General features: G+C 50.3%; 1 protein-coding gene across 3 annotated transcripts in view; it reads left to right on the plus strand.

The window, feature by feature from the left end:
* The window catches only part of LOC119437725 (heparan-alpha-glucosaminide N-acetyltransferase-like), a 207045-nt gene that overhangs the window by 110182 nt on the left and 82133 nt on the right, over positions 1-14730 (plus strand). For all 3 annotated transcript variants that reach the window (XR_005189505.2, XM_037704697.2, XM_037704698.2), the window contains exon 9: positions 14571-14680. Coding sequence is in view for 2 of the 3 variants with exons in the window: in XM_037704697.2 (XP_037560625.1) it covers positions 14571-14680 (110 nt within the window). In the remaining variant the exon portion in view is untranslated. The remainder of the gene's footprint in view (positions 1-14570; positions 14681-14730) is intronic.

Genomic DNA, 14730 nt, shown 5'->3' on the forward strand with positions numbered 1-14730 from the left:
TCGGGTACATGGCCGCATCTGTCCAGCGAGCAGTGGAGAGAGTGCCGTATCTCCTTTCTATTGTTATCGCTCGTGCTTTTCTCCTGCCCAAGTGATATTCCGGGTGCATGTTACGCGGAACAGGCGCCACCATTATTTGCTCGTGTAGGGACTTGCGGAGTACTTCTTGATTGTTGGTTGTCGCCACAGGGTATTGCAACCTTCGAAGTGTTGCTCTGCCTGTTCTAGTGAGGTTGAGGCGCGTGATTTGCGCATGTCGGTGTGCTTCAATTAGTTCTTCTAATGTGTTGTGGATGCCCAGGGATAGAAGTTTCGTTGTTCCGGTTCCTGGAGGAAGGCCGAGGGCTTGTTTGTACGCTTTCCGCAGTAACACATTTATTTGGGCTTTTTCTGTTGATGTTAAGTTCAAATAAGGTGTTGCGTACGTGACTCTACTGACGATAAGGGCCTGAGTCAAGCGTAATAAGTCTTCTTCCTTCATGCCATGTCTGCGACTGGCAACTCTATTAATCATGCGAGCTACGCTGTAGGCAGTTTGTTTCAGTGCGTTTACAGTGTGGTTATTGCGACCACTATTTTGCATGGAGACACCTAATATGCGGAGTGTTTGGACTCTGGGTATAGGTTTTTGGTTTAGGTGTATTTCTATGGCCTCTCTCTCTGTGCTTTTTCTTCTTGATTTCTTTTTGAGAACGAGGAGCTCGGATTTTTCTGGGGAGCATTCCAGGTTGCACTCTTTGGCGTATTCGGTGACAGCGTCTGCCGCCGCTTGCAGGGCGTCCTGCTGTTCTCCATCCGAGCCTCGAGTTGTCCAAATGGTAATGTCATCCGCATATATTGCGTGACGAAGGTGCGGAATCTTCTCTAGATGCTCTGGGAGGTTTTTCATGGCGACGTTGAAGAGAAAAGGCGATAAGACTGATCCCTGAGGAGTGCCTCTATTTGGAACCTTTTTCTCTTTTGTTCTGAGGGTATCCACGCCTACCGTTGCCGTGCGGTCCGTTAAGAATGCTCGAATGTAGTTATAGATTCGTTCGCCGCAATTGAGTTGCGATAAGTTTTTTAGGATGGCCTCATGAGCTACGTTATCAAATGCGCCTTTAAGGTCCAGTGCGAGTATGCATTTTACATGTGTGGTGACATGGTCCAGTACTTCTTCCTTCAATTGGAGTAGTATGTCTTGAGTTGACAAATGTGGCCTGAAGCCGTACATCGTGTCAGGAAAGAAACCCGTGTCATCCACGTGAGGCTTCAGGCGATTGAGCACAGCGTTTTCGAAAAGCTTCCCCAGGCACGACGTCAGGGATATGGGTCGCATGTTGGTGAGACCTGGAGGCTTGGCCGGTTTCGGTATGAGTACTATGTGCGCGTGTTTCCATTCATTTGGTAGTGTTCCCGCTTCCCAATGGGTATTAAAGAAAGTCGTTAGGGCTTCTATTGAGTTGTCGTCCAGGTTTCTCAGCATTTTGTTTGTGAGCCCATCTTGTCCGGGTGTTGTGTTTCGAGTTAGGGAGTGAAGCGCTGTCCAGACTTCCGTGATTTCAAATGGGCGATCTAGGTCTTCATTTGGCTTCCCACTATATTTTGGTATAGATGTTTGGTTCCGTGTGTGATCGCCGATGTATTTTGCGTCTAGCTCTCGGAGAATATCTTCATCCGACCCCGGTTGGTTGCGAAGTATGCGTCTGATTGTGTGCGAGGTTTGTTGCTTGCTTTTGGTTGGGTCCAGTAGGTGTTTTAGGATTGCCCACGTTTTAGACGAGCTGAGCCTTCCGCTCAGGCTGGCGCACATTTGTTGCCAGTTTTGGCGCACCAAGACAGTAGCGTATTCTTCCGCCTGTTGTGTAAGAGCAGCTATGCGCAATTTTAGTTTTCTATTATGCTTTTGTTTGCGCCATCTTTTCAAAAGGCCTCTACGAGCGTCCCACATATGCACGAGATGTGGGTCTACCACCGGATTTTCCGTGGTGAGTTGCACCTGCTTTGAGTGTTGCCTGATCGACTCTTTGAGCTCACTCGTCCATTGTTGCAGCGATGTGATATTCTCCTTTTCTCTATTTTGTTGAACTCTCGCTTTACGAAATGCCGCCCAATCCGTCAATAAGATCTGACTGATGCGTTCGCGTGTATGCTTGAGCGAAATGGTAACCTCCAGGATGTGGTGGTCACTACCCAGCGTTTCTTCCATATTTCTCCATGTAGCCTTTTCGTGGTTCTTGATCATGGTAAGGTCCGGACATGTGTCCCTTGATACACTATTTCCCACTCTAGTTGGAAAGTCTGGGTCTGTGAGGAGTGTGAGTGCGTGTTTTTGAATGAGCGAGTGGATGGTGTTTCCTTTCTTTGAAGTGAGGTTGTAACCCCAAGTCGGATGCATCGCGTTGAAGTCACCTAGCACAAGCAGCATGTTGTTTTTTGCCTCCTTGAGTGCCGATCTGATGAGGTAATCAAAATTTTCACCACATTTTTTTGGTGGGCTATATATGTTTAGGACGAAGACGCTGCGTGCCTTCCTGTCTGCCGGCAGTATTTCTATAAATACGTGGTCAATCTCACTACCATCCAGTGTGCGGTCTATTGCCGTCAGCCTGCGGGAGACAAGCACTGCTACCCTTGTATCTGTCTTCGCCATGTACGTTTCATATCCGGGCATGGTGGGCCTCGTACCTGTTTCCTGCAATGCGATAACCTGCGGTGGAGTTGTTGCGGTTTTTATGTATTGTTGTAGTGTGGCTTTTTTTCTTGAGAAGTTTCTGCAATTCCACTGCCATGCATGGAGTTCTTGTGCGTGATTATTGCGCTTACTCGCCATCGTGGGGTAATGGTGCGTTCTCCATGGACCTATCCAGATCCTCGACGCTTGAGTTCGCTTTCGGCTTCTTTCTTTTCTTTCCTTTAACAGGAAGATTGTCCGCTAGCTGCTCGCGGAAGGCGAGAAGCTGTTCCTGAAGTTTTTCGTGGAGGAAAAGTTGAAGCTGCTGCATCTGACGCTGTTCCTGCAGCTGCAGCTGTTGTTGTAGCTTTTGCGACAGGGAAGTTTCCATCTGGTGAAACATTTCGACGGACGACGGAGTGGTATTGGGGAGGGAGTTTGATTCCGATGACAGAGTAGCGAGATGCTCCTTGCAGGTGGTTGCTACCGCCTGACTTTCCGCTAGCGAAGCTCTTAGTTTGGCTATTTCTTCCTTTGCGGCTTTTATCTCATCTTTGGCCTCTTTCATTTCTTTAGTGTGTCTTTCTTTGATTTTTTCTATTTCTCTAATGTAAATTTCCCTAGTCTCTTTTAACTCCCTTGCGTGTGTCTCTCTGTCCTCTTTGAGTTGTTTACGGAGTTCGTCTATGAAAGTGGGGATTGTTATGTTTTTGTCTGCAGAGTTGGGATCACGAGCAGTGAGAGACGGAAAACAATGTTGTGACCAGCTCACCTGCGAGTTTGCCGATTTCTGCTGCCCTTGCGCTGCTATATGCCTGGCACGGGACGTCGACCTCTGTCGGGATCTTGACCGGGATTTCGATCGTGTTCCGGCGGCAGGGAAGCGGACTTGGCCTCGGCAACTGTGTCGCTTCAGTGGCTCCCCTCGCCCTCTCTCTCAACTCCCTCGTAGCTCCCTCACCTTCGACTGTCTCCGTGCACGCCGGCCCAGGGCCAGTTTAGCCCCTTTTCTGAAGTTTCGTTTTCTGCCGTTGAAACGAGTGAAGGCCGGCGTGGGCAGTTTCGTTGGCCGGACGGGGTCTCCGCCGTTGCTTCCCTCTGCACCGCAGCCGCAGCGTTGGCTGTGACGTCAGCACGTACACGTGTGTTCCGACGCCACGCAGAAACGGTGACCTTGCCATTTGAGAGTGACGCCGCGTTTTTTTTTTTAAATCTTTTTTTTTCTCTCCACGGGACGTTGAGGGGTCTTGCCTAAGCCTTTGCTCTATGGCAGTGTGGGAGAAATGCCGGTTGGAGGTGCTGCCACGTGGTTTGGTGCGCTGCTGAGAGCATTGTCGGTGCACGGTATGTTCGAATTAACCATCGCAAATGCCTTCACATTCGAATATTACCGGGCGTTCCCCGTGATACATTGCCAATCTATAATCCTGCATCTTACGTTGTGTTAGAAAGTGACGGTCACGTAAATTTAGCGGTGCAGCCAGCTTGTACATTGCAGCAAACGACCGAAGCGTTGCAACAAGCGACCGGCACATTGCAGATACGACGCACCCACGCGCGCAGGTTCTGTATCTTGAAAGCGATCTGCGACGTGCGCACCCGCGCGCACATTATCGTCAAAATGATCTGCGATGTTGACAAAGTGCGCCTAGTGCCAGTAACTTTGTATGTGCTGTGCCTTCGACATTTAGTTCACGTTGAAGCGAGAGACAGCGCAAAGGTCAATTCGCTCGATGCTGTTGCTACTGAGTGTCCGTGGTCGAGCGAGATGTGTTAATGTTTCTCTGTGCGCATGTGACATCGTGCTTGTTAATTTAGTTAGTAAGCGAATGTTTAAAAGTTTATACAGCCAGTACAACTACTATCCTTACTTCGTACAGCTGTCTACTAATTTGCTATCGCAATCGTTGCATCACCTTTCGAGTGAAACTGCGGCTTTTTTTTCATTTTTTTTCGCAGTCCCTTGAAAAACGTATCGATGGGACATTTTCTTCTTGCCCAAATCGTCAACGATTGCCTTCGGAAAGGCGTATAAGTGTGCCTACTGTGAGGGCGAGGCTGAGATGAGATGCTTGAGTCTGGGCACGAAGGCAGTAACGTCGACGCAGGTCGACATTCTTTATTAAAGTTGGTAAGGCATACCAAACAATACAAGGGCTTGCGCACACGAGCGCGACTCAAGAGAAAAGTGCTACATGGCAGCGAGGCAGACACTGACTCAGCTCTCCTCTCCAAGCTAAAGGCGGGAAGAACAGGGGAGAATGCCAGACAGGTGCTGCCATCTGTCGGCCGGCTGGCGAAGTGGACGTGGGAGTCTCGGAGGTACCTCACATCCGGCCCCACTTTTATGATCAAAGTCTTCTTTGATTACAAGTGTGAACTAAGGCTAAGCCAAGGGGAAAAAATGCTGGACATGGACAACAGGCAATGTATAGCAATACTAGGCATGAATAGGCGAGGCAGGAAAACAAAGGCATATGACATGCAAATAGCAATAGACGAGGCAAGGCAATAAATGTTCTACATGGATTAAAGCCAAAATCAGGCAAAAACAAACTCTAAAGAAATTAGAAGGGGCACAAGCACAGCACTTTCAAAAGTCCACTTCATAGTCCTGAAGATGGGTGGGCAGTCTGTGCTGTCTGACTGGGCACTGATCGTTCAGCGGCAAAGCAGATGCAGTTTCTGAGCTATGTGACGCCCAACCTTATAGGAAGTTGAAGGTCTTGCAGGACGACCTGCATGGCACGTTGAAATGTTGAAGGAGCATTTTTGAGTCCAAAGGGCATACGTGTCCACATGTATGTCCCACTGTGTGTGATGAAGGCTGTCTTGACATAATCTGCAGGCCGCAGGCTGACTTGTCAGTAGGCAGATTTCAGGTCCAGACATGCAAAATATGATGCTCCGGCGGCATCTTGCATGGTATCATCAGCATGGGGGAAAGGGTGTACAACATTGACGGTGAGTTAAGTGGAACATAGTTGACGCACACACGCTTTTTCAGTCCTCTGGACACAACAATCACTTGATGCAAGAGCTTGGCTGTTTGTTTATCGAGGAACTTGCGGTCATCTGCACAGTATCGATATGGACTTCTCCTGTACGGCACGGCATCAGGCACTAAGTCTATGCAATGTTCCACACCTTAGAAATGGCCGAAGTCATCCTCATCATGAGCAAATGTGAGATGATGATCTGAAAGGGCCGTAGCCAGAGCTACTTGCTGCATCTCTAATAGGTCCTTTGCAACAAAAGCCGGAGGATAGTCAGGATGAATTGTTATGGCGACTGTACCTTCTGGAGCAACAGTGGCTTGTTCTGGCATGCTTTTGCACAAAGGCTTCCAAAGGGGCTCCATTCCTGGGAGAGGTGCTTCCTGGAGACCGCCTGAACATGGCACTTCAGTACATTAAGCTCGGAAAGAGTGCCAAAAAATTACTGCGCATGATGCATGTGGATACAGCTTTTGGTGGGCCTGTATGACTGTACCAGAGACCAAATGGTGGATTTCAGCTGGATTTGGAGGCTCGAACACAAGTCTTGTATTGCTGGCACAAACCAATCTTCACCCAGTACCGCCAGCAAGACATTATTGCTGATCACAGCGGCTTCCACTAGAGCTGTTATGGGGCTGTCACCTTCTACTCGGTTGGGAGCCGGAGAGTTGCATACATGCACTTCTCTCAATGGAGGAGAGACGACTGGCAGCACAGCAAACAAGAATTTAATAGGTACATGGACGGTAAAAGCACAAAGCACACCAAACTAGAACCATAATTCATCAAAAAATGTTCACTTGAACTTAAACACAAAGCTTAGACTAAATACAACACTACCGGCAAATATTCTGTCCCGGTTTCGGAGCTTAACTCTGCCTTAAAGTCTCTCAGTCAGTCCTAATGCTGACTCGTCAGAGTCTGACCACCCTGGCCCCGGCCTAATTGCGTCGCAATATGGAAGTGCGGGTTCTTACAGACCGGCGGTTCGAAGTTCCTGTTGATTCCTTGTCGTGCGCATCCGAAGCGTTGAGGATGCCGTAGGTGCCGACGCCTTGCGGTTCCGTCGACCTGGCCGAGAACGTGGCTGGTGCCCCGGTAGCCACCGCTGACGTGTCACTCGCCGGGTTAGGCCTCACGTCTTGTTCGTTCGGGTTGTCGCTGATGCCATAAATTGCCGACGACTCGCGGTTCCGTTGACCTGGCCGAGTACATGGCTGGAGCTCCGGTAGCAGCCGCTGACGTGTCACTTGCCTAATGAAGTGTTCTTCGCCCTCCGACGATCTGCGAGGCGGCCCGGTAGCACGATGTTTATCGGTTGAACGGGCTTGGCCGAGGAAGAGGGATTCTCGAGAAGAAGACTGGAACCACCGTGAGCTGCAGTGGCCGGTCCCAGGAGCTTCGTCCGGAAGTCTCCGAGGACTATGGCTACACCTGGGCTTTGCCAGTCTCACGACTTCGTGCCGGGTCCTCCGCTCTCCTGTCGTCAGAGCATGGCTGACGAGGCGACCTTCCAGCTCAAGAGCCACGTTGACAATAATGCTTCGATGGTTTCTCCCCCGCGGATTACACCTCGGCTCGTGTGCCTCGAGCGCTCGTGCCGTTCGGAACGCTCCGCGAACTTCGTCGTCGTCTTTTTCGTATACCGCCGCCGACCTCTTATATGTGACAGGGGCCCACTGTAATCGTGAGGCAGACCTTGCCTTCGGGATGCACACTTGATCCACCAACAATGGCTAAGGGCTCGCATGTCCAGGGCATCAGTGGAAGATCCTTGATTGCAGACTTTGTCACTATAGTTATCTTGGACCCTGTGTCCAGGAAGGCGTCGTAGGAGCCCAAGTGTGCTATGTCAGCTGTAAAGAATGAACTTTCCAGATGCGAGCCATGGACGTCTTCCAAAGGGCTTGTGTGCAGCGCAGGGGCTGCTGCATGAAGTGATGTTGAAGGTGTGGCTGGCTGCTGTGTGACAGTCTCTTGCTTTGTTGGGCACTTCGATGCTAGGTGGCCCTTTTCATGACACTTGAAACAAACAGCTTTGCTCAATGACTGTCCTGGACAAAATGCAGGGACACCATAACGTTGTAACAGAGCCAAGTACCGAGCTTCCTTCTCATCAGGCGGTAGATTTGCTATGCGACGGTGATGTGGAAGACTGGCAGGGTGGTATGGGGGCACACGGCTGTGCTTGAAGCTGCTGACTGTTGGAGGTGGCATTGAAGGCATTAACGATGCAGAAGAGACTTGTCTGGAAGGCGTGGTCCCGTTATTTTGACTGCGAAGAGTCTGCTCAGGACGATCAGCTGGGTTGCTTGCAGTCTGCATATGTTGCATTGCCCTGTCAAGCTGGGTGCAGATATCAGTAAAGCTGGATAGTGCTGATGGGACGTTGCGCTGCTATGCTTGTTGTGGTTCCCGTGCACTGAATGCCGTGCAGGAGGTTTCTGAGGCTCCATCAGTGGCGCTGGATATTTCTCGATTACTCGAAGCTTTGCATAGGCATAGTCGCGAAGTGACTGAGAGCTGGACTGTACTTGGGACATAATTTGCTGCTGCCATTGCAAAAGAGTCAGCTCATTAGCGAATGCGTCCAGGAAAGCTTTACGCCACGTATCCCAAGTCGGGAACTGCGCGCCAAGAGTCGGGTGCCGGTTCTTCGCAGTGCCTCTCAACTTGCTTGCTGCGATGAGGCATGTTGTTTCTGGCTACCACAAAGTTAGCTGCTGCATTCGTTGAATCTCCTGAATCCACAAATGCACACTTTGCTTGTGGCAGTCCTTGAACAATGGCAGTGTAGACGATATGTCGGGCATGGTTGTCACTTGCAGCTGTGGCAAGGAAGGGACCTGGTACTACGGTGACAACATTGGCGAAAATGGCACTCCAAATGGTGGCTGGGGGTACCGTGAGCCGTTACAAAGCTGGGTGTTGTTACAAAAGGCTGCGGTTCTTGTGGTAGCGAAAAAACTTCATGCGCTGGCATGGCTGCAGGTGCCGCAAACGAGCGGCGGCATGAGGTAGGACCACGGTGGCGGTGGGATGTACGAGGCGGGCACATACACTTGCGCGACGTTGCACCTGGAATTGCTTGATAAACCATCGGAGCAAAGGGCGAGGCTTGGAACTGCACTCTGGTTGAGGAAACTGGCACCGAGGCCAGTCTCTGTGCTTGTTTTGGAATCGCTGCATGAGCTTACTTCAGGCACACTGTCAAATGCTGAATCAGGTCGTCTCTTGACCCGGTAGCGTCAATTCCGCAGCGAATGAGCTCGGTTTGCAGAAACTTGGTGCTAAAGCATGCGACGGTGGCAGCGTCGACTTCGGCTCAATTCAATCCCGGCATGGCGCTTACTTGGCGGGAGCAAGGAGGTAGACAATGGTGGCGACTAAGCGGGCCTGGCTGGAGCGGTGGCACGGCGTGAGCAAACGGCGAGGTGAGATTCTTGGTCAACTGCGCCAAATGTGAGGATGAGGCTGAGGCGAGATGCTTGAGGCTGGGAACGAAGGCAGTAACGTCGACGCAGGTCAACGTCTTTATTAAAGTTGCGAAGGCATACCAAACAATACATGGGCTAGTGTGAGCGCAACTCGAGAGAACAGTGCTACAAGGCAGCTGGGCAGACACTGATTCAGCTCTACTCTCCGAGCTAAAGGCGGGAAGAACAGGGGAGAATGCTGGACAGGTGCTGCCATCTGTCGGGCGGCTGCGGAAGTGGACGTCGGAGTCTCGGAGGTACCTCACACCACGTGATCTCAGGAATGTTTTCGCACGCCACTGAACGCCTGAGCACGTTGAGTGCAGGGAGCGTTTTGGCCGTCGGGGCTGCACCGCGGTCGTCGTTGCAGCATTGGTCCTCGTCTATTTTCTCGCTAAGCATCGGCTAGGCTGTGATGTGGTCCGGTCCGCTCGACGTGGGGACCAATGAGAGATTGCGCAGCCACGTGACGTAGTTGGTTGCTTGACTATCGATCCCGCCCAGATCCCGCTGTGCCGGCTTGTCTGTTACGGTCGCCCTGCTGACTCGGCCGCCGCCGCCATTGCTCATGCGTTCGTATGATCCGCAGCGGCACAGCAACACGTTCGGAACAGCCGATTTTTTTCGTATTGTGAGCAATGTATTTCGGCCGGGGAATGTTACGAATTCGTATCACCGAAATTTGTACCAGCCGGGATCGTATCACCGGGGTTTTACTGTAAATACTGTGAGGTACCTCCGAGACTCCCACGTCCACTTCACCAGCCACCCGACAGATGGCAGCACCTGTCGGGCTTTCTCCCCTGTTCTTCCCGCCTTTAGCTTGGAGAGGAGAGCTGAGTGAGTGTCTGCTGGTCTGTCCCGCTGCCATGTAGGACTGTTGTCTTGAGTCGCGCTCGCACGCGTTAGCCCTTGTATTGTTCAGTATGCCTTACCAACATTAATAAAGACGTCGTCCTGCGTCGACGTTACTGCCTTCTTGTCAAGCCTCAAGAATCTCGCCTCAGCCTCGCCCTCACATTTGGCGCAGTTGACCAAGAATCTCGCCTCGCTGTTCGCTCACGCCATGCCGCCGCTCCCGTAGTTGGTTGCTTGACTGTCGATCCCGCCCAGATCCCGCTGTGCCGGCTTGTCTGTGCCGGTTGCCCCGCTGACTCGGCCGCCGTCGCCATTGCTCACGCGTTCGTATGATCCGCAGCGGCACGGCAACATGTTCGGAACAGCTGATTTTTTTCGTATTGTGAGCAATGTATTTCGGCCGGGGAATGTTACGAATTCGTATCACCGAAATTTGTACCAGCCGGGATCGTATCACCGGGGTTTTACTGTAAATACTGTGACGTACCTGCGAGACTCCCACATCCACTTCACCAGCCGCCCGACAGATGGCAGCACCTGTCGGGCTTTCTCCCCTGTTCTTCCCGCCTTTAGCTTGGAGAGGAGAGCTGAGTGAGTGTCTGTCAGTCTGCCCCGCTGCCATGTAGGACTGTTGTCTTGAGTCGCGCTCGCGCGCGTTAGCACTTGTATTGTTCAGTATGCCATACCAACATTAATAAAGACGTCGTCCTGCGTCGACGTTACTGCCTTCTTGTCAAGCCTCAAGCATCTTGCCTCAGCCTCGCCCTCACATTTGGTGCAGTCGACCAAGAATCTCGCCTCGCTGTTCGCTCACGCCATGCCGCCGCTTCCGCCAAGCCCACCTAGTCGCCGCCATTGTCTACCTCCTTGCTCCCGCCAAGTAAGCGCCATGCCGGGATTGAATTGGGCCGAAGTCGACGCTGCCACCGTCGCATGCTTCAGCACGGAGTTTCTGCAAACCGAGCTCATTCGCCGCAGAATCGACGCTACCGGGTCAAGAGACGACCTGATTCAACGTTTGACAGCGTGTCTGGAGGAAGCTCGTGCAGCGATTCCGAAACAAGCACTGAGACCGATCGCAGCACCAGTTTCCTCGACCAGCGTGCAGTTCCCTGCCTCGCACCTTACTCCGACGGTTTATTGAGCAATTCCAGGTGCAACGTCTCAAGTGTATGCGCCCGCCTCGTATGTCCCACTGCCACCGTGGCCCTACCCCATGCAGCCGCTCGTTTGTGCTGCCGCAGCCATGCCAGCGCATGAAGTTTTTTCGCTGCCACAAGAACCGCAGCCTTTTGTAACAACACCCAGCTTTGTAACAGCTCACGGTACCCCCAGCCACCATTTGGAGTGCCATTTTCGCCGATGTTGTCACCGTAGTACCAGGCCCCTTCCTTGCCACAGCTGCAAGTGACAACCATGCCCGACGTATCATCTACCCTGCCATTGTTCGAGAACTGCCACAAGCAAAGTGTGCATTTTTGGATTCAGGAGATTCAACGAATGCAGCAGCTAACTTCGTGGTCGCCAGAAACAACATGCCTCATCGCCGCAAGCAAATTGAGAGGCAATGCGAAAAACTGGCACCTGACGCTTGGTACGCAGTTCCCGACTTGGGATACGTGGCGTAAAGCTTTCCTGGACGCATTCGCCGATGAGCTGATTCTACTACAATGGCAGCAGCAAATTATGTCCCAAGTACAGTCCAGCTCTCAGTCACTTCGCGACTATGCCTATGCAAAGCTTCAAGTAATCGAGAAATGTCCAGCGCCATTGACAGAGCCTCAGAAGGTGGAATATCTCCTGCACGGCATTCAGTGTGCGGGAACCGCAACAAGCATAGCAGCGCAACGCCCATCGTCAGTATCCAACTTCATTGATATATGCACCCTGCTTGACAGGGCAATGCAACATATGCAGATCGCAACAAGCCGGCTGATCGTCCTGAGCAGACTCTTCGCAGTCAAAATAACGGGACTACGTCTTCCAGACAAGTCTCTTCTGCATCATTAATACCTTCAGTGGCACCTCCAACAGTTGGCAGTTTCAAGAAAAGCCGTGTGCCCCCGTCCCGCCCTGCCAGTCCTCCGCATAGCCGTCGCATAGCAGATCTACCACCTGCTGAACAGGAAGCTCGGTACTCGGCTCTGTTACAGCATTATGGTGTCCCTGCATTTCGCCCAGGATAGTCATTTACTGAAGCTGTTTGCTTCAAGTATCACGAAAAGGGCCACCTAGCATCGAAGTGCCCAACAAAGCAAGAGACTGTCACACAGCAGCCAGCCACAGCTTCAACATCACTTCATGCAGCAGCCCCTGCGCTGCACACAAGCCCTTTGGAAGACGTCCATGGCTCCCATCTGGAGTGTTCATTCTTTACAGCTGACATTGCACCTATGGGCTCTTACGATGCCTTCCTGGACACAGGGTCCAATATAACTATAGTGACCAAGTCTGCAATCAAGGATCTTCCACTGATGTCCTGGACATGCGAGCCCTTAGCCATTGTTGGTGGATCAAGTGTGCATCCCGAAGGCAAGGTGTGCCTGAAGATTACAGTGGGCCCCATAACAGCTCTAGTGGAAGCCGCTGTGATTAGCAATAATGTCTTTCCGGTGATACTGAGTGAAGATTGGTTTCGTGCCAGCAATACAAGACTTGTGTTCGAGCCTCCAAATCCAGCTTAAATCCACCATCTGGCCTCTGGTACAGTCATACAGGTGCACCAGAAGCTGTATCCTCATGCCTCATGTGCAGTAATTCTTTGGCAGTCTTTCCTAGCTCAATGTACTGAAAAGTGCCATGTTCAGGCAGTCTCCATGAAGCACCTCTCCCAGGAATGGAGCCCCTTTGGAAGCCTTTGTGCAAAAGCCTGCCAGAACAAGCCACTGTTGCACCAGAAGGTACAGTAGCCTTAACCATCCATCTTGACCTTCCTCCCGCTTTCGTTGCAAAGGACCTATCAGAGATACAGCAAGCAGCTCTCGCTACGGCCGTTTTGGATCATCATCGCACATTTGTACACCCTTTGGTCCATGCTGATGATATCATGCAAGACTCCGCCGGAGCATCATATTTTGCATGTTTGGACCTGAAATCTGCCTACTGGCAAGTCAGCCTGCGTCCTGCAAATTATGTCAACACAACCTTCATCACACACAGTGGGACATACGTGTGGACACGTATGCCCTTTGAAGTCAAGCATGCTCTTTTCAACGTGCCATGCAGATCGTCCTTGCAAGACTTTCAACCTCCTATAATGTCGGGCATCAGAGTCTACTTGGATGACATCCTCGTGTTTGCGTCCTCTTTGGAAGACTTCTCGCCCGGCGTCACTGCTGTCTTGAGCCGCGCTCGCACGCGTTAGCCCTTGTATTGTTCAGTATGCCTTACCAATATTAATAAAGACGTCGTCCTGCGTCGACGTTACTGCCTTCATGTCAAGCATCTCGACTCAGCCTCGCCCACACAATACTACCCGAAAGATATTATAATGACGCTGCAGTTACGTTACATTTAGGGCCTAAAAGTGCAATAGTAAGAGATTTCTTTAAAAACTGAGAAAAGCCATTGCTATTGTTACCAGTATTGTTTACGTTCGTGAATTCGTATGCTTGGTCAACAAAGTGGCATGTAAACGCTTTACTCAGGGTAGATATAAAAAGATCGACATAAACTTCTAAAAAAGGTACGGATACTGGTATTCTTCAACTTCAAAATACTTCGAAAATATTTTAAGTTTTCGAATAGTCCTATTCAATTCAAAGGTCGAATCAGATATGACATTATTTGCTTCGGTATTCAAATGTTTTGAATATTCACACAACCTGAGTAATAACATTTCCTGCAATGCTGGCTATAATATAACTGTTCATTTTATTTTATTGTTGTATAAGGCACAACTCACTCCTGACTAGCAAGGCAGAAGGCAAATATTCTCTGCCTCATGCTAGCCTTTCACCTATACAGCGTTCATGAGAAAATAAAGTCATTTGCTAAATTTTCAGACAGTTGCTAATAGGCACATCAATACATTAGTCGAAATAGCCGCAATATCACCACTGTCTACTGAAGAGCATAATGGTGCATTCTTCTTTGCTTGTATAACAAGTTAGAACACCTCACATAGCATAATAATGTACCTCGGTAGTCCGTTTTACTTCCTAAGGACTTCAGTTCACTCAGTACGGCTTCATGACAGCATTAACGCTAAACAGTACCTAACATCTTTATGCTGCATCAACACCTGTTGAACATTCAGGGTGAGAGACTTTAGTTGCTTAGTTCTTTAGTTTTGTCGTGTAGAGTGCAGCAAGTGTTAAGCTAGCCACATCATAAGCTACTACATCATTTGCCACAGTATATGCATGTTTTTCAAGTTCTAAATTTAGTCTGTCATAATCTAACCTGACAAGAACATTGAGAGTGTTGGTTCAAAAAGTTCACTGACAGCAGTTAAAAAAAGTTTGGTAATTACAGTCAAAGTTTTCACTATAACACAATTTTTTTAATAGATTGTGAATAGTGTTTGAAGAAATTAGTTCATTGTTTGCGTGTCATTCGTGTTCTTGTGGCTGGTACATGCAGTTGACCTAAAAATGCTGCGTATTCCTGGTGTACTGCAACGCCTGGCCTTTTCCTATTTGGTGGCTGCTACGGTGCACCTTCTGTTTGCCAAGCCTCATGGAGGACACCTGGTGAGTGCATCAGCAATTTCTCTGGTGTCACAAGTTCTCTGGTGTCGCAA

This window comes from Dermacentor silvarum, chromosome 1 (genome assembly GCF_013339745.2).
Source record: "Dermacentor silvarum isolate Dsil-2018 chromosome 1, BIME_Dsil_1.4, whole genome shotgun sequence".
In the NCBI taxonomy this organism is placed as follows: domain Eukaryota; kingdom Metazoa; phylum Arthropoda; class Arachnida; order Ixodida; family Ixodidae; genus Dermacentor; species Dermacentor silvarum.